We start from the raw sequence: 25,829 nt of genomic DNA, 5'->3' as shown, positions 1-25,829 counted from the left end.
GGTGGGATTTTTTCAGAAGAGTCCACTGCATAGTATTATCTCATCTCCCCCCCCCCCCCACATACTTTTATAATTAAAATGACTTATTCTTCTATACATTTATATTGCAATAATAATAATTTTTCCCTCTGAAGGCTAAACACTAAATCTGAATCAGTGCCAAATTCCCACAGGCCTGTGTCATTATTGAGCTGCCACTTGTTTCCTTGCTTTTCTGTTAATCATGGTCTTTTACTCTCCTGAAAGTAACATAGCAGTGCTGAAGTTACTGGGTTTCCCCAGTACCGCTTCAGAGATTGAATTCACTTCTGTATGGTATCTTTCATACTAAGTATTAGTGAATGGTTAGAAGTGTGAGCACAATTTTAAGTGTTGTCATGCTAAGAAGTATATTTTTTGGTGTGGGGCATATTCAGCATTTTTAAATGATTGCTACATCTTTTCTTTGAGCTGCTTATTTTAACCATATGAAGAGAGGCACTGGTCATACAAAAGCAAAGGGTCACATTGTAACTCATGTTCTATAGTACTTTACTGCATAAATAGTCCCACTGATTTCAGTGGGACTACTTGTGAAATAAGGTGTTACTCGGTGTGAGTAAGGAATCAGAATCAGGCCCAGAACTACAGCTCTAATAACTGCATTTTGTTTACCTTGCTCTATACAGAAATATACATACAGTTTATAAACATAGACCATGTTTAGTCCAAATGTACTTCCTTTCTGATATCTGTAGTGCTTGGTAACTCAGCTAATATTAACAAATATATAAACTTAAGCTTTCTTTCCAAGAATGACTATCCCTGTAGTTTCTCCTCCAAAATTTCTCTGTCCTAAAAGCCAGTTCTTTGCTCAAAGAGCTACTCCCACCTCTCTGTCCCAAATGGAGTTAATGAGTTGCACCTGCCACCAACAAATCAACAAAAATAAGCTGGCATCGCCCTGCAGGGTTTCAGCACCTGCTAACAGGATGGGACAAGAGAAGAGCCTGCCATCCGGTCCATCATGAAACTTTCACTCCATGCTTTCTAACAATTATACTCTGAAGCAAATCGTTTTCAAATTATTTCCATGGAATGCTTTAAAATAATGATGGGAAAACTAGAATAAAGCGAGTTGCTGCAGAAACATGTTTCTGCAGAACTGTTTTTAACTGCCTGTGCTCACTCGCCCTTGTTCTCTAATTTGGATACTAGTTACTAAAGGTGGAAAGAGTGGAAGAATTCTAACCTCTAAATCCATCTGGAATTTGAAGGTGGTTTAGACAAATTTAGAGTTATAGAAGCACATTGTTTTGTGCAGCCTCCATTTATCATACAGCAGAGCCAGAAATTGAACAACCTACCATAAAATAAATTTTAATTTGCAGTGGATCAGCATAGCAGAAATGAGATCACATGAGAAATTTAAAACACTTTTATTCTCCAGCTCCTAATACCCTGTGAAATTTAAGGAGTCAGTGCCATAGAGCAGGAGAGAGCCTGAAACACATACTTTCTCGTTTTTTTTAATGCTACATATAGCTATTGGCAAATATTATAGAAGTACCACTTCACTCCCCACACTTGAACTTTTGGTTGTCTTTGTGTGTTGCAAGTGTGAGTTCCTGCTCCCCCGCTTATGACTGTCTCACCATTCTTCTGTTGTCCGCAAATAGCTGTGAAACCCACTAGAAAAGGGTGTCTGTGTCTCATACCCATCTAGGGCTGGTCCACACAGAAGATGACAACCTAATACTGTTACTCTGTGCTGTGGCTCTCAAGGTTCCAGTCGCTGAAAGAGACCAAGGTCCTGTGGGAAAAATAATATCTGGTCTTGCAATTAAAGATTTTATAATAAGGCATTCACACCAGGGGCCCAATTATGGTTGCACAGCAGCTCAATTCTGGCATTCCCTAACTTTTGAGTGCTTGATTTTGCAAACACAATTTTCTTTATGTGTATAATATTATATATCTTGGGTCAAATTCAGCAGTGGTGTAAGTCATTGAAATCTTTGGGACTGAATTTGTCCAAGGGTGTCACTCTTCACAATCTGTATAGGAAGTGGTGCATCATTCTGCATGTGCCAAGTGGTAACTCATTCTCTGCATTTAAGTGCAGTGTAATTTCTTCTCAGAAGCACCTCTGATAATAGCGCCCCACTGTAACAAACCTTTGGCAAGAAATACTTGATTCCTCTTTTTCTTTAGAGGGTGTACTGCGGAGTGTCACGTAATCCTTGATTGTTGTGTGGTCGCCCATTCAACATGTTCACACAACTGTTGGAAGGGTACTTATAAAGAACCTTGAGGGCCACCCACTCTGCTATTGAGAACCCTCTGGAATAATCCCTTCGATATAAAGTAGCCTGTGTTGCAAATTTGAAATCAATGTGTTTCTATTTGAAGGGACAGTGGAGAAATGATGTGTTCAATGGCCAGGGCACTAAAATTCATTGTTCTGGTGTCATCTATGATGGACTGTGGATCAATGGCTACCCTGCTGGTACGTTCATTCATTATGCTGTCCAGTTATTAACAAGACTTCAACATAATACTTTGGCTGTCTCTCTGTTGATTAATATGATCTGGCTATAGTGTTAGCCTCCTCTGTGCACTCAGTTTGCCTGGAACATGTAGTTCATAAGAGTGAAAGCGGTAGCTGTTTGAGTGGCACATTTGTGTGTCGGGGGGAAGCTATTAATTCAAATTAAATGTAGAACCACAGTGAAGTATAAAATGTTACTTTGGAACCTTTTTTGAAGAATAATGTGTTCTTTTCATTTTAAAGCAAATCACACATACATTTTTGGAGTTAAAGGCCATTACCTTATTCACAAAAATAACAATATAATGAGTTTAAAAAAACAAGTATTAAATTGTCCTGCTCAGAAAGCAGAGGTCACAACTTGAAATTCATCTCTTCCACAGTTAATTATTCAGTATATTCCTAGCTGCTTTCTATATGGTTTCACAAACCGCCCTAGATAAAAATTAACTGGAAGATCATGTACTATATTTCCAATAAATTCTGGTAGCTTTTATAACATAATGTATCATGGTTTCCAAACTGGAAATGGTTGTTGCAATATGTAAGAGGATTTATTTGCTGAAAACCTAATAGAATGTTAGGGCTGGATGGAAGATGAAATTAGAAGAGCTGTTTGGGAAGAGAAGACCCCTAGAATTTCTCGATTTTTCTCTTTCAAAGGCCATGAGTCAGGCTACCTCCTCTTCTAGCTGAAGACTGGATATGGCACAGGAGATCCACATGGTGTCAGACCTCTAGAAAGAGTTTCAGAATTATCTCCATGACTCATTTTGCAATGGAAAGGGGAGAAGATCTAGGGTAGAGGAAATAATCTCTTATGTGAAGCATAGTTACAGCACCTTGGAATCCCCTTTGATTACTCATCCAGCCTTTGTCTTCTCAGCATTTTCAAAGGTACACATCATCTATGCTTGACTGCTCCTCAACCCTTCTGGTATTAGTTGTAAATATCATACAAGAAGTAGGTTTTAAGAGAGGATTTGAAGAGGAAAATTTAGTGACGTATTGGAGCTGTTTGGGGAAGATGTTCCATGTGTGGGGAGCAGCATGAAAGAAATCTGAAATCAGTTAGTGGAAGAGAATAAGGAGGGTACTGTAATTTGTAGAATTATTATTGTTTGTATTACCATACTGCCTAAGAATCCTAGTCATGGAGCAGACTCCAGTGTCCTAGGCACTGTACAAAGACAGAACAAAAAGACAGTCCCTGCCCCAAAAACTTTACAGTCCAAGTATAAGATAAGAGGCAACACATAAGTAACAGAAGGAGGAAGTTTAAGGAAAATATGAGGCAGTATTGGTCAGCACGATTGCCTCTGCACACCGGCAGGCTAATGTTGTCAACTTTTTTGTAGGCATCCTGGAAAAGGAGAGTTTTTTAAGGATAATTTTGAAGGGGAATAATGAGTTAGTTTTGTAGATGCTTATGGGGGGTGCCTCCCATACATGAGAGATGGTATGGGACAAAGCATTAAGCTGCTTGTTAGAAAATCTAACAAGTGAATTATGACAACTGGTACAGTGCCAATCAGAGGCAGGAGTTGACATCTTGGTAGTGAATGAGAGATGATAGGCATGGTGGGGATAGGCTATGAAGGACACTGAAAGTGAAGAAAAGTAGCTCATGTTTGATGCCAAAGAGATGAGAGAGCCAGTGGAAGGATGCAACGAGAGGGGAGACCATTAAAGCACCATGGTGGGAAAGTGATTTTTGCAGCACCATTTTGAATGTATCTGAGCAGGGCAAGGTTGCATTTGTCAGGGCCAGAGAGAAGGATGTTGCAGTAATCAAGACCTGAGATGATAGAAGCTTCGATGAAATTTTTAGTTGTGTGTATAGATAGGAAAAAATAGTACACATGGCCCTTTCACGTAATTATACATTTTAATACCTCTAGTCAGGGTAATCCTGGGCGCATGTAAGATGGAAAAGGATTGGTTTAATTCCTTGACTCTGTGAAATGGACATTAATATTGTTCACTTTTCGAAGAATCTGAAACTGAGACAAGGTTAATCCACAGCTAGAAAAGAGCAACAAAGGTCAACTAGCCTATTCCCCTCCTGGTGGAGGGTTGTCCCCTAAGATACATTCTCATAACAAGCATTGTAAACAAAACAGAGCCTAGACAACTGTCATTCCAGTTTGCAGATTGATATCTGATCCACCTACATATTTGTTCACTAGTGCAAAAATCATACCTCTGCTTTCTAATTGTACTTTACACATAATCCCCAAAATTTTTCACACCTGATATATAAACAACATTAGTAAAATGCAGCAATCTCTGAGATGGAAGGATACAGTCAGTGGTACAAAGCATACTTCAGTGAAGGTGTGGAAGGGAAATTTTGACTTAAGACAAAAGATAAAACCATTTAATCTGAAAGTTCTCATCTGAAATTATCACACACAGTAAATTTAATGGAACTCAGTGCATCTATTTCTGAAGGATGAAGTGCTAAATTAACCTCTCTGGGATCTGAAGTTGTGGCTGTTGGGAATCAAGGTATCCCTCTCCTGATCACTACGATCCTGATCCACATCCTGTGGAAACAAATGGAGAGAGACTCCCGTTGACTTCAATAGGAGTTAGATTACACACACACCTAAAACACCCCCACCCTGTTTCTGCACATTTTGTTAGGCCTATTTCCACTAAAGGGATTGCTTAAATAATGGCTCATCTTTTACCAACCATCAATGAGAAGAAGATCTAGAATGAAAGTATAAGCAATTTATAAGGCTATTCATGCCTAAGGTCTACTACCATCAATTCATCAATCTGTTTGGGAGATAAAATCATAAAAGATGCTCCAGAGCAAAGGTTCTTTGAAAGAGGGGGAGCACTTTAAGTCTACTAATAAGAGAAGAACTCAAATATATTTAATGTTGCAGCTCAAGCAAAGAAGATGGTAATTTTGGGCCCGGAAGTTATTGATGTAATCCAAGGGTCTGCTATCACCCTTCATGTCCAGCTACAGAATGAAGGAGGAGAGGTTTCTGAATGTAAGAACATGTTTACAGATATTTTCTGCCATATAAAAATGTTTCACAATTATAAATAGAGAATGAAAATACCAAAACATGACATTAAATTAAAATGTCCTTTTACAGTTATGATGATTTTTGTTCAAGGTCTTTTATGAGGCCTATAATTTTGCCTTGTACCGCTCAGGTATGTGGCTGCCTCCTAAAAGGAAATGGTTTGTGGAATCTTTGGGGTGTGTGATGTCTTGCACAGAAGTCATTGCACATGACCCAAAGGTACAGATGTACACACATGTATACACAGGATCTACACACATCCTACTTGCAGAAAACAATTATATGTAAGTAATCAATGCTATAGGAAATGTTATCATATTGGTAGCATCTCAAGAAATGAAGTGTTTGCTAGGTTTTTTTGATCTATCAATGTCCCTAAAAATTTATGAATTTTACTTCATTTCTGAATTCCATACTTAATATTATATATGCACATAATTTGCTAGTCTTATTTCAAAATCTCAAAGTGGAAAGTCATTTACAATGTGGGCCTGTTGTGTTAAGAAGATGATAATGGGATACAATTTTTCACAGTTAAATCCAGGTCATTAATGACCAAAATTTATAAGCATCTGACAGCTTGTTTGTGGCCTGTGAACATGAGTTGATGGTCTCAGTCCCATATTTAGAGAACATTAACTGGTCTCTTTGTTGACAGTCTTAGTAGAAAGATAAGGGATTGAATAGAGACAAAACTCTCCTCTCAAGCCTAGAAGGGTTCTCTCCAGGTCAGTGTTAGGATAAATTGGAAGGGATAAAGTTTGTACTGTACTTGTTGTTTGGAGAGAGAGAAGACGTCATTTTCTAGTGCTGTCAATCTATGCCCTTTCACAATCAATGCATTCATTTAAATTCTGTATTCAGAACAGAAAACCTTCCTGTTGACAGTTAAAACTCACTTGGTCTTTGTAACCTTCTATTTAAAATTATTTCTGTGGAAGTCAAGGCTATCCACAGCATTGTGGAGTTAAATGAATGTATCTAGATAAGTATTTCAGAAAATATGACAGCTTTGCTACAGCTTTTCAAAAATACAAATCAGAGGAGGTTATTTAAAATGAATCCTCTGGAAAGGTTAAAGTATGTCTTCTTTTTCTCACAATTTGAATAGAAAATGTTCCAGGAAACTGAAATATTTATTCCCCATATTTGCCTTTACTACTGTTCCAGCCTGCTGAGAAGACAAGCTGGCTTTCAGGTTGTGATCTCCCAACTGAAAGTACAAATGACAGTTTTAGCTCTGTTGTTTGCGTGGCGTAGTAAAAGAAGACTCTTGGCAAGCTTCATCTACACGAGGGTTGGAAACTTTGAGTACCTAAGGCCTCTGCAGAATTAAGCATGTTTGCTAACTTTTCTTTGAAATTTTGCAAGGGATTCAGCGACTGCTGGGGTTCCTCTGATCATTACTTTTTGCAATCTGCTTTCTTTGGATGCTGAACTACGGAAAGTATAATTTTCCTCACCTTGCCCCTGGCCTCGTATTTGGCTTCAACTTCTATGGAATTAAGCCAGCACAGAATTTGGCCCTAGTTTTTACCAGACTATCTATTCTTTTCTGTCGGAAGAAAACTTTATTACAATTATTATCAACACATCACAAAATGAAACTACAATACTGAAAGAACAAACTCAGCATCTGAGAGATGGAAGGACACACCATTTTGAGTGCATTGCCAAATAAACAATATAAGGCTAAGGATTAACAAATGAAGTGAATGAGCAAAAAATATTAATGGGGTATTAATCAAACATATTATTAGATCATGACTGAAACAGCTTCAATGAAAGAGAAGCAAGAAAATAACACTGGATTATTCTCTCAAGTAGATCCTGATTTCCTAGAGATTTTCTTACATTTAAATCTTAATTTTTAAAAATATTTTCTTCTTCCTTCATCATATATTTTTCTTTTTAAAAACCACTGACCACCAGTCTGTTGGACAAAACAATAGCTTTTATTATCAACCTTGCTAACAAGTATGATGAGAGTGTTTTTACTAGGTGGATGATTCTGAAATTTTGCATAAACTTGTAAGATGATATTGTGCAGTTGCAACAAATATTTCAGTTTTTTACTACACAGTTATGAAATTTTAATTTTCTTTTTCCTGTTGCTCTTTTGATGGGAAGATGAGAATGGTCGACTTTTGGAGATCTGGGCTGGAGTCAAAAACCATCAAATTCCAGCAAGTTCTTCTACCAGCTTATTCAAGTTAATTGAAGAAGTTGAGAGGAAGCCAGTGAAAACCCCTTTGTACGTAGTGTGTGGAAAAATCTATTTCATGAAGTATTTTCTCTTAAATAATACACAAGGTGCAGTGACTAAATGTCTTGCAGTCACTCATTGGTGTTTTTCCTGTGTATCGGTGCTGACTTTCCCTTGCAGTACTTGACCTATCATCTAGTTCAAGCCAGATTCTTGGATTTTTTTTGTGCCATCACCACTTACTTTCTATGAGTTTCTACTCTTACTCCCAAGCCTATGACTTCCAGAAGGCACTGGGAACCTCATTGAAATCAGTAGACGGAATCCTATTGATTTCAGTGGCCTTTGACTCATGGCCCTGGGTGATAAGGCTAATTCTTTTCATAAACTCTGACTATATTCCCTCTTACGTTACCGCAATCTTCATTGACATTGAGTGTGGGAATCCTGGGGTAGATCTCTGTAGTCTTTTTTTTCCCTTATGTATCTGAATTACTTTGCCAGTATTTCTTGATATAGTATTTTGAAAGAAGCCATTTTGTTTTTCAGACGTTAAATTCTACAAATATTACTGGTGAGATAGAAAAAAGATATTGAGTAAGTGATGAGCCTAAGCCCCATTTTCAGAAATAAATTAGGCTCTTAGGAACCTAAAAGGTTGTGTGTATGGCAAAGTTATGGCCGTTTAAAATAAGGTGTGAATTTAAATAGGCAAAGTTATACCAGTATAACTATATTGGTTTAGAGTCGCACCTTATTTTAACTACTGTAATTCTACTGATATAACTGGTAAAACTTTTCTGTGTAGACAAACCCTTAATTCCATTGTAAGTCACTTTTGAAAATTGGACTTACGCTCCTAAATCAATTAGGCAGCGGTGAAAATGTTACCCTTTGACCGTTTTGTTTTAAGCCAAGCTTGTGTTCTGATCACTGGGTAATTTGTTTCTCCAAAGTCAGTTTTTAAAATGGTCTGTCAAAAACTGGTAAATCACGGTTGCCACTGAAAGGTCATTGTTTACAATAAACATGTGCATGTACTGTACTTTCTTTCAAAAGTAAGTCCCCTAACATTGCTATGTTTTTGAAAATGTTGCCCATGGTTGTTTAAGTATGTTTCCTTCAAAACACGACATGGAGTCCTTTGTCTGAGAGAATTTTTCTTTTTAATGGTAAATTATAGCTGCTCAATCAAGGGATTCCTTAACTATGAAAATATAACAGCCAAGATTTTCAAAAACAAGAGCCTTAAAGTTAAGCTTCTAAATCCCAATTTAGGATCCTAAATAAGTGGTATGATTTTTCAAAGTGCAGATCAACCAGTATCTCCCATCACAGTTAATGGGAGCTGCTAAGTGTTCAGCACTTTTGAAAATCAGCGTGCATATTTAGGATCCTAAATCAGGATTCATGACTGGGATTTTCAGTGCCTATGTGAGTTTGACATCCAGTTCCCATTGAAATTTGAAGTGGTATGAACCCCTAACTCCCTTGAAAATCCCAGCCAACATATTGCTCAACATATTTTGTAGAGTAACATATTTCTCTTTTCTCCTTCAAAGGAAATGGCTGACCAGAGGTGAAAATATTGCTCAATATCTTTTATCAACTAAACAATTAAAAGTCCTTACTCTCAGCAGCACTCTACCACATGAAATGTAATCCACAGTAAAAATTCTCTTTCAAGCTGCTCAGTTTCAATCATTTTATGATGATTATCAGGACAGGTCATCATTGTGACTTTGTGTACCAGTTCACCTGGACCTGACAGACACGAGATAAGTAACCCAAATAAACTTGATGTACAAAGGTTTAGGGCTACACTGTTTGCTGACCAAATCAGATAGACTAATATTATGGGAGATCAGCTAGTTTCTCAGTACTGTATGTTATATATATCACAATATGTATACACAGCTGTAACTTTCATTCACTGGATATTTTATGGCCCTGATGGTAAATTCCATATTATATCTGGATTATTTTATTAAAATCTTAAAACCTATCAGCACAAACAAAATAAAATGTCAACCCTATTTTCTTTCATAGTGGATTTGAGTGTATTAACTATCCTTTGATGGATGCTGTGTCTGGAAGCTGGGAACTGAAAGCTGCTGTCCCTGTATCTGGCAAATCTGGATTTGCACTGGCTGATTTATCAATCCCTAAGGGAGATATAGAGCCAGAATCCAGATCAGACACCCTGCTTGGAACAGGAGATGCCCCTAGCAACGAGGATGGTGAGTAGAGAAAATGGTTTAGTCAGCTGCTCAGCTGTTTAGTTAACTGAGAAACAAAAAGTATCTTTACACAGTAGTAAAACAACCCAAAAAAAAAAAAAAGGAGATGGCTTTTGTAATGCAAATTGGTGGCTCTCAAAGCATTTTAACAGCAGAAGTGATTTCCACTGACTTTCTTATAATAAATGGAATACATTTCATAGAAATATTTAATTTCTGTTTTATAAAAAACAACCCCTTCTCCAAAGCTTCTACTTCAATTATTTTTTCAGTCAAAACACACTGGTTCACAATGATTTAGATAAAGGAGCTGCAACAATCACTTAGACAATCTAAGTTCACTCACTGTGGTAGAATGAAAGATGGGCCTAAACCATGAAATGTAAATATGAATCCAGAATTTGGACCCACCCTCCCACCGCCAGCGTTCAGAGGCATTGGTGCTGGTTCAGCCCATCTCTAGTAACAACTTTTATTCTGCGAGAGGCTGCGACTTCAAATGCAGCCAGTGCAGTGTCTTGAGTAAAGTGAACGTGCCAGTTTCAGCAAGTATGGAGGTGTTGGATCCTGAAGCCTCTAGCCCCTTTAAGATATTTTTAATTAATTGAAATCAGTTTAATTGAAATTAATTGAAACACCTTTTAAGCAGAAATATATCTTTAATTTCTTTCCCCTCTCAGTTTTGTCCTTGTTGCTTGCAATATCTGGTGTATTTTTGGGAAGTGGCCAACGAGCTTTAACCTGGGAGCTTATTTTGAGGCTATGGAACCAGAGTCCAGTATTCTCAATCCCATGTGTCAGAAGTAATGAGATTTAAAAAATAGTAAATTTGGGATCTTTTTATTTGCCTGCTGGGTTTGAGAAATTAAGGTCCACATCTTCAAGCTTTACTTTGTAATTATAAGGACTAGAATGTTCTCCTTTCTAAAAAGTAAAAAATGAGATTTTCACATAATCACCCAGATTTAGGAGGCAGGGCTTTAAGAAAAACATAAAATATCTTGAGACTCATGATAAAATCACCAGAGTTGGCAACTCTGTTGGTCAGATTTCCCTTTATCTTTCCTGACCATTTAATACATCAGACTCTTGTGTTAATAAAATATGAGTTATCACATGTAAAAAGCTTCACAAATAGTTCACTGCTGTGTCCTCCCATCTGTGAATGCATGTATGAACCATACAATTCATTCAATTAGAAAAAAGTGTCTCGTTCTTGTGGATGGCACTTCAAATACCACCACAAGGGGTGCATTTCAAGGGGATCCATTTCAGCAGAATTTAGGAGGAATGGGAGTGCACAGAACAGGGAGAGGGAAAGTTGCTTGTTGATGTTGTTTTTAAATATTAGGTCTATGAAATAAAATTAAAATAGAAAAATGTGGAATTACAGGACAGTAATTTGAATTAGTCTGCTGGTGAAATCATGTACAGTTCTTGGGGTGTAAGGTTTCTATTTAAGGTATTTAAATGGAACCCATTACCATTGTGTCTGAGTGTCTTCACAGCTTTTATGGTATTTATCCTCGCAATACCCCTGTGAGGTAGGCAGTGCTATTATCTCCATTGTATGGATGGGGCACTGAGGCACAGAGAGGCTACGTGACTTGCCCATGGTCAGACGGGAAGTCTGTGATGGATCAGGGACTTGAACTCCTAAGTCCTGTGCTAATGCCCTAATGTCCTCTTGTCCATCTCATTACCCCTTGAAGGAATTATAGCATAGTAAGTCGTAGGTGTGTGTTCATCCTAAATATATATTCAGTACTTAGATTATTATTCCGTTTTCCTACAGGACAGGGAGTAACGATTGAACTAACGCTTTCTTTATAAACATGCTGGTATTGCTTTACCACCCTATTATTCTTGGAATTATTCATGGGAGCCTAATGCTGAAGCTTGGGAGTTGAATCAAAGTTTAATCACGGCAGTTTATTGTGAACAGTAATATTAAATTCTCCCATATAACCTGATACATTGTAAATACATGATTTGCATCTTAATATGGTCAATGGAGTAACAAAGCTGGTGGTAGTTACGAGTTAGTTGAAAAAACAAAATAAACACCATCTATCTTAGTAGCAAAGAGGTTTATTTTGATAGCCCCAGCTTGTGTTTTCAAAAATCACCTGTTTGTGCAATTTTTTTTTGTCATTTGTCATTTTGCTTTTTAACTCACCGAAGTGAATATTGATAATGAAGAAGAATCCTTATTTACCACATGAACCAGTCTTAAATTATCACCACAAGATTAGGGTTATTAAACAAATGTGTCTCACTCTTGCTGGCTCAATCCAGGGCGTTTGATTAGTGAATTTTCAGGTCAGAGGTAAAAATATTTTTTCCCTTTCATGGGACATTGAAGCAGAGAGAGGCTGGAGTTGAAATCCCCACTACAATATTTGTAACTAACACCTTTCCTGAAACAAGCATAATCCAGGCTGTTGTCTCCCACAAAGGGAGGGTCAGGTAGATGACTGATTCCTGGTCATCCTTGTAAGTGTGAATAGTAACAGTATTGTATTTTTTAACTCCTTAGTCACTCTCAACAGAACACACTTCACTTTTCTTTTCAGCTAGAATGGATGGAAGTCTTGCATCTAGTTCAGCTGATTTCAGTTTCTTTAGAGAGTGGGCTAAATGCTCAGCTTCACTGAATCTGAGTTTATCATGCCTGGCATGGGAGAGACAAATGTGACTCTAAGCAACCTTTCCACCCTAACCTCCTCATCCTGGGACTGCTCTTGCGCCACAGCTCAAATTGGAACAGCCCAAGGGCTGCTTTAATTGTGCCAGTTTGTAATGGTCCCTTCGTATGGGCATTACACGAACGAGGATCTCTAGAGCATGGCATACTCCCTTTTACCCAGAATTCTCCTATGCCATCTGGAGCAATAGGGACATTAGCATGGGCTAGGAACTTTTTACTTTTTCCTTAGCTAACCTTTTCTTTCATTATGTCTAATCCTTCTACCTGCTGACTACCCAGAATTAACAATTCACTTTTCTATTCCTCTTTAACCATAATTGGAGGATCTCATTTGGACAGAAGCTGGATTGAGCATAAATATACCAGCATATTTTGGGTGATCCCATCAGGATTTGCAGTATCTTGGCTTTCATTTAAAAGAAAAATGAATTTTTAATTCTTCTGGTTCAGAAGAACACCTACTAGATGTGACCCTATGCAGTACAATCTTTGTGAGTGCACAGAAGCAGACACAAACAATGGGACTATTCTGCCCTGGTGTAATTTCACAAACTTGTGAGTGGGTTGTGAGTGTGACAGACAGGAAAGAAGAGAGAGGTACTAGGGGAAGAGAGTTAGTGATGGGGGAGAAAATGGGGAGAGAGTAGGAAGAGGAGGGAAGAGACTGAGGAAGAAGAGAAAAGAAAGGAGGGCAGGACAATGGGTGAGATTGAAGGGCAGTATACACAACAGAAGAAGAGTGTGATAGCAGGACATGGAACAATTATTGTACAATATAGAAAAATAAGTATGGAAGAAATGATCCAGAGAAGAAACACCAAGATAAATAGTATAAAAGATGGAGTGAAGACAATGGAGAAAGAGAAAGAAGAAAAAGCATGAAAGAGATAAGTCAGATCAGCATTTGTTTATTAATTAAAAATAAATTCAGTGCAAAAATGCTGCAATGACAGACCATTTGTTTATTAAAAAAAGTGGGGGAGAGAACAGTGGACTGGGATGCATATAGTGGAATTCACTCAAGGCAGGATCCACATACTGCAGAGATGGTAATAATAATAAATAAATTCCCAGGACCTGCCCTGACAGTAGCTATTTCTAATTAGTACTGCTAGCATAGAGTTCCACTCATTACAATGGAACATAGGAATTGTCAGACTGGATCAGACCACTGTCCAGTCCTGTCTCCAGTCTCCAAAAGTGGACCGCACCAGCTGTTTTAGGGATAACCTGACTCCAAGGAAGGTTTCTCCTAACCCTATAGTGGGTGCTTTATGCCCTTAAATATGAGGGGGTTATCCCTTCCAAAAGTCTTGGCGGGTTTGTTATTTTTGTTTGATTGGGGGGCAGGAGTTACTCTTGTTAGCCAAATAAGGGTATGCCTACACTGCAGCTAAACACTCAACGCTGGCCCTTGCCAGCTGACTTTGGCTCGCAGGGCTTGAGCTTAAGGGGCTGTTTTAATTGTGGTGTAGGTGTTTGGGCTCTGGGACCCCACAAAGTGGGGGAGTCCCAGAGTTTGGGCTCCAGCCCAATACTGAACATCTACACTGAAATTGAACAGCACCTTAGCCTCAGCCCCACGAGCCTGAGTCAGCTGCTATGGGCCAGCTGCGGGGTTTTAATTCCAGTACAGACATACCCTAAATGTCTAATTCCTTTTCTAAAATCCTACTACAGTCTTGGCCTCCATGATGTATTGTGGCAGTCAGGTCAACAGTCTAATTACACATTTTGTGGAAAAGTGTTTCCTTTTGTTGGTTTTGAATTTGCTCCCCCTTCATTTTCACTGCATGTCTTTTTGTTCTTGTCTTATGACACAAGAAGATAAATAGAAGATCACATTCTATCTTCATTATTTTGTACACTTTTTATCACGTCATCTTCTAATGGGGCTTACTACACCAGCATAAAGGCTGACCATTCAGGCTTTATGCAGGTGGAGCGTGGAGAAGATGAGGAGGTGAAATCCACCCTTTCCCATAGCTGCTGTGGATTCGCGTATCAGCTGCAGCTCCACCAAGCTAGTTGCATGTATATTGAGAGCCACTGGATCTATCAAAACACAAACCAATGGCCTCTTCTTTATCCTGCGTCATTATGGCTTTTGTGTTAGTCTTTGTGGGGATGATGATGATGTGGAGACTCTGCTTTGTGTGTAGGGGGCTTCACGTGCATTTCCCTGTGCAGCCCTATGTGGGGCTTAACTAGTGCAGAGGGCTTAGTGCTATCTGTGAATTTCACCCAAAATAAATAAGGCATAATACACAACATTGTTGTATGGACAGGTATTGAGAATGTAATAAGAAGTGGGGCCAAAGCACATCTTTTACATTTTGAATTAATGCTTCCTAAAGGTTCATTTGACTATTAGGTTTGCAACTTTCCGCCATGGAGATTTTTTTCCTGGCCATTATTTAATTGATTATGCTCTCATTCTTCTCAGCAGGTTTCATCTCTGGTTTTGAGAGAAATGCTGGCGAGCTCTCAAAATGCCTCAAGAATAACTTCTGTTGATGAGTAAATTATGAGGTCCTTGAGGCTTTAATGCACCACAGTCTGGAGTATGGATGTAATAATGCAATAATGAAAATTCATGCAGTTCTATCCACTATTGATGAACTGTCAGTGAAATAGAATTCTGAAAGGTTCTGTTGTATAGTAGTAACACATATGTACCGTTTTATTTCAAATATGGATGGTTTTCCATATTTCAAAAATGTAATGAGATCCAAATTTAGCAAAGATGGATTAGATGTAATTCCTTTGGAGAGTCTCCTTAGTAACTATAAAGTTATACATATCTAAGATTTACCAATTCATTTCTAGCTATTTCCTGATGTTAGAGAAGTAAATTCGTTTTGTAAAAATGAGTCTCTTTGGTTTTTAGTTTTTGTTTTCCTATAATAACATCAGTCATAGCAGCAGCAGTTTTACGTTGAAATATGAATAGTTTTCCAAGGCTCTTTTTGAAAAGTTAATAATGGCTGTTTAAAATATCACCAGACAAATTACCAAATGGAATCAGAGCAGCAGTACTAGTTTGTTTATTTCAGTTGATGTAACGCTAGTGGAAGTGACGTATGCATGTTAAGGGAGAATATTCCTCTTACGTTCTTGATGTTTTTACAAGACTTCAAAGTGCAATATAGAAGAGATTTCTAAGCATTGATAACAGCAATATGATTTTGCTGGTTGTCCAGCTTCTCTTAATCCCTCTGATTTAAATTTGGTCTATAGTATCACATTTTCTGCTGCATCAGCTAAAATATTTCTCATATTTGTGGAGCGAAGAACTATTTATTGTGTTGTATCTTACATTTTGGGGAATTTATAAGACTGAGCAACAAGTTTTCAATTGGAAGCAGGATGAGGAATGCATGGAGCTTTCATATTCACACCAACCCAAACGTATCACTGGTTGATTGTTTAGAAGATTAGTGCTTTTAAAAGTTCAGGTTCTCTCTCTCTATATCTATCTCTCTCTGTTTTTGTGCCACTAGTGTTCAGTTTTAATTATTCCGTCCTCTAATTCATGCCTGTTAAAGTTTTACCATGCTAACTCCATTAAATGTGCAATCCTATCCCTCAGTCTGCTGAATCACAAAGAGGAGAGTGTTATTTTGGTTATTTTTTGTTTGTTTTATAACGCTCTTGGATTCCCTTCTCATTTCACCAGAATGTCACTTCAAATGATGATATTTTGAGCTTAAATAGGAAACAAAAGGCATAGAAATCAACTACTGAGCCATCGCTTATCCTCCATATTTTTAAATAGGGAGACAGAAGAGAGCCTACATGCTGCTAAAATAAGTTACCTCGTACGCAGAATACAAAACCAACAAACGATATAGCTGGGAATTCAAACAATTGGAGCTCTTGCCAGTCCATGTGATGTTTATTAACAAAATCCAAATACAACAACAATCTACTTTCCCTTTCTTCATACAGTGCCTGAGACCCTGGTCCAGCAAAATACTTGAGCATGTGCATAAACTTTGAGGAATCGGGTCCTAGAAAAGTAGATCTCACTATCAAATCTGTAAAATATGATATTCTGCATATCTTCATATTTAAAATACATTGTTTATAGCAGTTTTTGTAGTACCAAAAGAGTTTCATCAGCGGTAGTTTAATAAAGAATGTGTTTGTCTACTAAGGAAATAACCGGGGAGAATAATATACTTTCATCTTGACCTTCTAATTATCAATACTGTGTTTGACGTCTCAAAAACTTCTACAAGTCAATGTGTTGGGGTTGGGTGTGGGGGCAAAGGGAGGGTATGTGGCCAAGGAGTTCCCAGTGAGCTGTAGCTCACGAAAGCTTATGCTTAAATAAATTGTTTAGTCTCTAACGTGCCACAAGTCCTCCTTTTCTTTTTGTGAATACAGACTAACACGCCTGTAATTTCTAAACTGAGAAAACCAGAAAAGGGGGGACTGAACATTTACTAAAGAAATATGTTCTGAGAATGTTTTGACAGAATTGGATGCGTAATTTACTGCAGCACAAGCATCTGATGCCAGAGAGATACTTTCTGCATGATATTCAATGAAAAGGTAGTTACTATAACAACTGACTCACCATTAGTATCTCCAAGAAAGAGTATATCTTAAAAGAAAACACATGAGGTCACATGCATTCTGTAGTGTTTTCGCTGAAAAACATGTTGCAAAATAAACACATTCTCTCTCACACTGATGTTAAGGTTGTTTTTTAACAAGTTATAATTTTGCTAACCAGATTAAGAGACTATACTTTTTTTGTTCCTTGAACATTATTAGAAAAAAGTAGCAGAGAAGTGTTTGTGTTTTCTTTTTTTTAAATAGACCTTTTTTGAGTATCTCACCTCTAATCACTGTAGGGAGTCCTCTGTCTAGACATCTGACCAGTCAGACACGAGTATAAACACTGATATAAAAAGAATAATCAGGAGCCTTCTCATTCTGCCTTGAAGATTTTTTACTTTAAAATAAATTGATCGAATCTGCTACTTTAAAATTACCATTGAGGGTCTGATCCTGCTCAGATTTGAAGTCAATAGGAGTTTTACCTTTGACTTCTGTATCAGCATGATCAGGCTCTTAATCTGCTTTCTTTAATGCACGCTGCCGGATCATCAGAGCTAACATCAAAGCCCACTTCTCCCCATCAGTGCTTCCCACTCCTTCATTGAAGTCCTCGGTGCTAAAACTTTTGACATCATCAGTGTAGCTTGCCTCAGGATCATCAAATTTTTCTTTGAAGACATGATATTCATTTCCACTACAGACAAACATTCTGCTGCAAAGGTTTTCAGCTCCACCCTCTATTTCACCTGGGCCATGATGAATAAAGAATTCCTAAGAAGTTTGATTATTTGAAATCTGGTACTTACATGTCTCTTCCTCTGAAGAAGCTCAGAATTCTGCATCCTACAGATATATTTTTAACTTCTCTCCCATTTGTTGTTTTTATTTATAGCTTTGCTTTTACCTGAACTAAATTGTTCAACCAACATTCACCACCTGTTTTGGCCAACCATTGTCCACTGCCATTTTGATGATACTTCTGTCTATCTAGGTTCTTGAATGGTTCCATCACTATAGAATATGATACATTTTGTGTGAAAAATCCTGTTTTTTCTAGATCAGCACTTTCTTTTAATCATCCTTTCTCCTGTGAAAGCTGCGGACCAAATCCAATCTATCTCACAACACTTCCAGTGAAATAAAATATGTGGGTGAAATTTTGGAACCATTAAAGTCAATAGTAAAACTCCAATTGATTTAAGTAGGGTCAGACTTTCATCCTGCATGTGTAAAGCAACCAAGATGTAGCCCTATATAGAGTTTTCCCATAGTTACTGAGGCTTTCTAAAGGTTCCAAAAGTCTTTTGGGATTCTGTACTCCAGGAAAGCTCACTAGTTCTTTTAGCTTTACTGGATTTAGAGATTGTCGCTATCTGTCTTTTTCCAGAGATTTTTCTTTCCACTCTGTCAGTTGGAAGCTTTCTGTTTTGGACTCTTCTTTCTTGTAAATAAAAGATGCAGCTATCAAAACCTAAGATTTACTATAGCAACAGGATGAGAAACTAATATACATAATGCCTACAATAATCTTATTCTCTGTACACCTCTGTACATTCCTTACTTCTTGAAAGTTGTTTAAAGAACTTTATTAGGATTGTGGCAATGAGGAACAGTTGAAATCCACATAATTATGAATATTATTTTTTGTGTGTGGCACCTTCCCAAGAATCTTTGATCTTCCCATTTGTTTTTCACAATCTTGCACCTGAAACCAGGTGGCCTAGGAGCCAAATTCAGATCTGGTGTAAATGAGCTCTAGGAATATTGAGATACACATTTACCACCCTTGAGTGAATTGTAGGAACAAGGAATAGAGTGTAATCACACAGCCAGTACAGTAAACCTCATGACATATTGTGCACTATTTCAAGATATCTGTTATACTCATTTGAGCAAAGTGTGGCTATTGTAATGTTTCATTGTTAATCTCATGAGATTTTTCAGTAACACTGGTAATAGCAATATAGCATTTTCCTTTCCCACTGTAATTTCTTTTAATATTGCTTAAAATGACACTGTCAGGTCAATTCTGGGGCTTATAAACCTTATCTTAATATTACAATAGGTGGGGAAAATCTTCTGCATTCTAAGTTTCTATACTTTTTAAAAAATCTACCACTCAGAAATAATGATAAAAGGCTTATTTTTATGGGATTCGCAAAGGACACGTTGAATGCTCCCTCAACTGCCTCTGCAGCAGCTGGAACAAAATAGTTTAAATGCTATTCCCAGACGAGTGCTCTTATTCCCACAGTTTTATGTGAATGTAAAGAAGTTTTGGCATTAGAAGCTTAGTTGGAGGAATACATAGAGAAAAATTGTCATGATAATTTAGAGTCCATTTAGTGCACAGGTAAAACTGTGTTTGCAGATTAAAAATAATCTGCAAGAGGAAAATATTTCCATGCCTGAAGGAAGTTATGAATAAAGGAATTGTGAATACAAATTGTTTTATAATAATAATGCACTTTTCAAGTGAGGTAAATATCATTGTCTCCGTTATACATATGGGGAAAGTGAGGCACTGTAAGGTAAAGTGACTTGCCCATGGTCACCCAGAAGACCAATGGCAGGAGTATAAATTAGGTATCCTGAGTCTCAGACCAGTGGCATTTCTACTAGGCCCTATTGCTTCTCTTTTTAAAACATTACTGCTGTGTTATGTACACATCAGAATGCTTTTCATATTGGATTTTATTTACTTTATTATTTGCTACTGTACCTATCACCCTAGCAGCTAGATGTGTTCATTGCAAAAATTAAAACACATAAATTACATGTATTATTCATGATAGGAGGGTAAAATAGAAACTACCACCTCTATTCTTTATCGAGAATTGGTATCTTGGCTCTTGGGGGAGAGAAAGACCTGACTCAGAAGCAAAGCACTAAATGAAATAAATAAGTCTCAATCTAATGCCCCCCAGACTCATATTATAGCAGATGGCCAACGGGAATCCATTCCAAAGATGAGAAACTCAATTGACAAAATCCTGCCTGCTGTCTGGGAAAGATCAACAAAACAAAGCCAAGATGCTCTAAACCCTTACTTTAGCAAGTGGGATTTCAGAGTCGGATTTCTTCAAGGGAGCAGCTGAGTAAGGACTTTATACAACCAGAGCCCAAAATTGTAGCTCCCAAAGTGTTTCAAAGGCATCTTGTGTTCGTGGGTTGAGTTGCGATTTTTAAAAATATTTAAATGGCAAATATAAAATGCAGCTGTATTTTTTTCAAGCAAGATAATTTTGTTCTGTCCCAGTATAGATAGTATGTCACCATTCTTTTGTTAGACAGACACACAGCCAAGGAAACATAGCACAAAAAGGATTATGTTATTGTAGTATATGCACTACTTGCTCTATTTCTGTTTCTGAAAGAGTTGAGTGGCATTTAAATTCAGGGATTAGTCATTCACCTTCCATAGATGGCATCAGATTCAGCCCCCCTGCTTCCTCCAGTGTTCACGGAGCTGCTAAGGCACAAAATGTATCAGGTAGAGAATAGAAACACTTCCTACTCTGGTTCAAGATGAATCTCCTTTCCAGGACCCAGGTCCTCTGTAGTGCAGTGGTTTACACCTCTCTGTGCTAAGCAGAACATACCTGGCCTATAGCCTTTGAGTCTATGAAAAATGTCTGATCAGCCTGCAGATGCAGTGGTTGAATAGAAACATGCTGCACAGCCACCAGAGAGCTCAAGGTTCAATGCATGATGATAGCCTTCCCCCTGGTCACAGAGAGTTATTCTGATTTTGGGTCAACCCTGGTTCCATTTAAGACATTAGCAAAATGTTCATTGACTTAAATGTAACCAAGATTTGGCCTGCTAACCAGAAATCACTGCTAGTGAAAAAATGGTAAATGGCAGCTCTTGAATTCAGAGGGTTAACACTTTTTTTGCATTCATTTTTGATTCCACTCTCCCCTTAAGATTTTTGAGGTTATGAGGTCACTCTCCATCTGTGGTTTGCTCAGTCTTAACATTTGTTAAAAATAAGTACACTATAATGTTGGGAAATCTTTGTGGCAGGCAAGCCATCTGTCCAAAGGGGAAGGGAAATCCTGCTTGTACAGGTTTATATCTGGAAAGCATATAGAAGTCAGTGACCTGGGCCCACGTGTGTATAAAAGAATTAAGGTGAGAGGTGGAGCGGGAAGAGGAAGGAACATCTTACAGTAACCTGTGATGTGTCTGTATTTCTTTTCTCTGTTTGACTAAAAGTCTAAATAAGCTTGTGAGAGTTCCTGTCTGTGACCTCTGATACATTTCTGTAATCTCATTTCTCCACCACAACAACAGGGCTATAAAGTGATGATTAATGTGTTTGCTGATTTTGCAATTAAAAACCCTGGGCTAGTCCTGAACATGCTGATTCTATTAGATTAACAGGGAGTGCCAGAGATGTGGCACTAATTGTGATAAAAGGGGTCTTGGTGTTTCTCAAGCACATCCCCATTAACTCCGTTTAATGAGGCATCGCTTTGGAATTAGACTCTTGCTATACAAATTTCTTCTCCACTTTCACTTATACTGCTACTTTTATACATAAGATACTTTTTCTAATATTTCTGTCCTGAAAACAACATAATGTGTGTGTTGTGAATTAGAATTTATAATGATACATACTTTCCTGAAATACTTCGGAAAGGTTTGAGTTAGCCTAGAGATAATGCCCTGCACTCTGCCTTATAGAGATGGACTTGTGCTCACTTCTCTTTCATGGGCTCTTGTTCCCTAAAACAGCTGACAATGAGCACTATAGATGGTAAGTGCTTTGATTGTTGTGGGGTCAGGGATGAAGCTCTTCAGCTTACTCCAATAGTGATCCCTTAGGCCAATGACTGATCAGTGAATCTCTGATGGGAATCCATCCAGTTTTCTGTAGCAAGAAGAATTGTGAATACAACACAAGATCTTGAAATTCATCTTATAATACAGGTGAGCTGAAGAATGATGTACCCCAGTGTCTGACAAACATCATGGGAGACAAATGAAGGAGCATGTTAATCAATGACCGTTGAAATGACTCAATTTTGAAAGACAAAGTCCTCACTAATCTAGGATCAAAGTTCCTGCAGGACCATCTACCACCCTGTGTCCCGTCAAAGCAAATTATAACATTGCCATAATTCTGGACTGGACCAAGAGGGGGGGCCTCATGTGAGATACTCTGTCCCTGAGAATGGCCATCTGGCATGTCTGTCCCGCTATGGCTGTTTTCAGAAATTAAAACTTTTTTCTGCTTCAGTCATTTTAATAATCCAAATTTAACTTCTCCATTACCATCTATCCTTCTGTACATAATTCCAGTTCAAGTAATTGAGAGCTGTGGTTGTTCAGCACTGTTAAAAACAAGGCCTTGAATGTAGGCACGCAGAATTAGAGGCCACTTTTGAAAATGTGTCCTATAGTGACTTGATGGAAGGTCCCAGAGGAAGTTAGTTTAATATTAGAACTGAGCTGAACCGAGAAATTTCTAGCTGTTAATGCTTTGACCACTACGATACACCTCCTCTTTGAATGTCCAGTGAAAAGATTGTTGATACCTTTATCTAATCAGATTCAGTATCTGTCTAGAGACCTTCCTTCATATTCATTATATAATAGCATGTTGGAATATTTTATTGATATGAAACACTTTAGTTGTTTAGGTTTTGTTTCATTTTTTAAAAAAACTTTCAGATTGGCTGTTCTGCATTTTGCTTCGAAGAAAAGCCTATCTCATGCATATGGAAGATTGCCAGATACTCTAAACCCTATTTTGGTTAAATTACAGTACCCAGATTTTAGTAACAAAGCACATTGATTTTATATTCAAAAAGATTTTTATATTTAGTCTGTTAACCTTTTGTAATTCCCACCCACAGCTTTAAACTGTAGAACATTTTTATGCTAATTGTTGCCAGTAGGGTATCTGCCATGGCCCCTTAGTAATTTCAACCCATTGAATCGTAATGCAGGTGCTGATAATTGCAGAACTGTTATTGTCTGACTGGCTGCAGCATATACGTTTCAAACAATTCCTTGCAAATTGGATTTGAGAACATTAAAAAAATCACATAGTTAAAGATAACCTTACATTATATTTAAAAACAAAAAACAACAAACTGAAATTGTATTGCAGAATTGTCTTTCTCATCTGCAGGACAGTTTGAAGTATTTTGGCTTTAAAGCATTCATCGGTGTGACAGTTTCTAGGGGCTCAGCAAGAATTATGTAATTTTAAAAAATCCATGTTAGGTCATTCCTGTTACAAATGTACTGGAATTTGTAGCTAATAGTTTCCGGAAAATGAAATGTGGTCTTGTATGGCAGCACAGTCCAATGAATAAGGCTCTGGAGTGTGAGTCAGGAGATCTGGGTTTTAGTTTCAGATCTGCTGCTGATCTTCTATCTTACCTGGGGCAAATCACTTCACTTCCCTGTATCTCCATTTTCCCAGGTATAGAATGGAAATAATAATTACATTCCTTTTAAAAAATACTTGGAGAACTGTGGATCAGGCCCTATAAGAACTAAGTATTATTTTTTATTTATTGTATCAGATCCTCCCCCTCAAGTTCAGATGTGATTGTGGCAACATTTACATTAAGAATCCATATTCTGAGTGGTTAATAAACATCTTGTCCTGAAATCACAATGTTCTGAGGTTTAAGTCTGGGAAAATATATATTGTAAAATAATGTAATTTTTTTAAATAGATTGTTGACTCCTCTCACATTGGAATACTTGTTTTCACAAAGTGCTTTGCTGTGGGAGAAATTCACCTATGAAAAAGGTGAGAGAGATCTCCAATGCAGTGAAGTCAGTGTTCAGGGGAGATGGCAGCTCACTGTGGAATGGGTGCTCTGTTTTTTTGGATCAGAAATAGAATCTTTTGGGTCCTGTTGTCGTTGAAAAAAAATCTTTTAATTTTAGCAAAACATAAATGTTTTTGAAATTTTGAAATTCAAAATTTCTATCCATGATTTCTTTCTTCTCTCAGTACCAGATAAACAAGGCTTGGTCTCTACCCTGAAGAGCTCACAATCTAGGTAGAGGACAATGAGTGTTAGTGAGCAAGGGAAAGAGTTAAAGGTTCCAGGAGGGAATATGCGGTGAGACCCAGCTTGGAATGGGGACTCAGTGTGTTCAAAAGGTGTTGCTACTGCTCTGCTCCTTTGCTGTGACTACTGAGGTTTCCGCAGGGAGCTGTGGGTTTCTATGCTCTACCATCACAACACTTGGTACTGGTGGGCATGTTGGAGAGTGGATGCGTGGTAGAGAGCCCGTTCCAGTGGGTTTGGGGTGAGGTAAAGGAAGGCCGTCTGCCTGCCTTTGCCTCTGCCCACCTGCAACTGTTCTGCTGGCTGCAGTTGATGAAATTTCGGAAGACCAAGGGTTTTTTTAACTTCTCCTCTGGCATAGCTGGTGCTGGTGGCCCTGTGTTTTTAAAATTTTTAATTTCATGTTAGGATGCAAAAGCTGTCATTTTTGTAAGCACTTGATGAAAAACAAAATTTGGTGGCAGTGAAGTAGAATAGAACATTCTCAGCTCTAAGTAAATGTTCACAGATCCATGGGACACAAGCTCCTATGCCGAGTGGTGCAGGGGGTATATGGCCCCTGGTCCAACCAGTGGTCACTACAGTCACGAGAAGACTGTTTATTTAACTCTCCTTTTTCAGTTCCTATTGTGACACTTCAGACATATGTCACAGTGCACCAAAGCATTGTCCTGCAAGAAAGTTGTATTACATTGCTGCAACTCCCATGATGCAAGTCATTCTTAAATCAGAGTAAGATTGTCCACACATGGGGGTTACACTAATTTAACTAAATGGTTTAAACCCATATAGATAAATTGGTACAACTTTCTCCTGTGTAAGACCCAAGTTCCAACTCTTTGAAGTACTTTAAATCATTCTCAATGCACATCCTTCTGGCTAAGAGAGTTCCAATGCAGTCATGACAGCTATCCAGTCTTTGACCTCATCCTGATTAGTGGTATATTTTTTCCCCCTCACCTTTGTTCATAGGTATTACAATGCATACAGTATGTTCAGTAAGCTCCATGCCCTGTGGCAAGACAACTCAGATTCAACGGCATGAATTAAGGATGGAGTAGCAGCCTTAGCTCTTAATTTCATAGCTTTTGTCAAATTAAATTACAACCTGGCTTTGACATATCATAGGGTTTTTTGTTTGTTAATTGATATTAGTTTTTCAGGATTCAAATGGAACATAATTTTATAAGTTAACGGTTGATTGAAATCTCTGTCTTCCTTGTTTCGTGTTTTTGAGCCAGCAGTGAAAGCAAACTATTTGTTAAATCTGTTGCCTGTGTTTTACATTAGAGAAGTTTGGGTTTTGCTATTGGAAACATGCAGTGTTTTCCTTATGGAAAATCTGGCAGCTTTAGCTCTGTGTGGCTCATTTTTATTATAGGCAATTTGAACACTTCTTTCGAACATCAGCTGTATTTTTTTAAGCAGTACCAAGAGATAAATTCACCTTAATTATATTTTTAGTTTTTTATATA

General features: G+C 37.8%; 1 protein-coding gene across 1 annotated transcript in view; it reads left to right on the top strand.

Annotated features, from left to right (window-relative positions):
* Positions 1–25,829, top strand: part of MORN1 (MORN repeat containing 1) — a 65,026-nt gene that overhangs the window by 22,964 nt on the left and 16,233 nt on the right. The window contains exons 7-11 of the mRNA XM_077837451.1: positions 2,392–2,488; positions 5,431–5,541; positions 7,711–7,838; positions 9,349–9,365; positions 9,836–10,026. Of these exons, the coding sequence (XP_077693577.1) occupies positions 2,392–2,488; positions 5,431–5,541; positions 7,711–7,838; positions 9,349–9,365; positions 9,836–10,026 (544 nt within the window). The remainder of the gene's footprint in view (positions 1–2,391; positions 2,489–5,430; positions 5,542–7,710; positions 7,839–9,348; positions 9,366–9,835; positions 10,027–25,829) is intronic.

The sequence above is a fragment of the Eretmochelys imbricata genome, chromosome 18 (assembly GCF_965152235.1).
Source record: "Eretmochelys imbricata isolate rEreImb1 chromosome 18, rEreImb1.hap1, whole genome shotgun sequence".
NCBI classification, from domain to species: domain Eukaryota; kingdom Metazoa; phylum Chordata; order Testudines; family Cheloniidae; genus Eretmochelys; species Eretmochelys imbricata.
The sequence above is the reverse complement of the archived record's forward strand: the minus strand, read 5'-3'. Positions and strand labels throughout refer to the sequence as shown.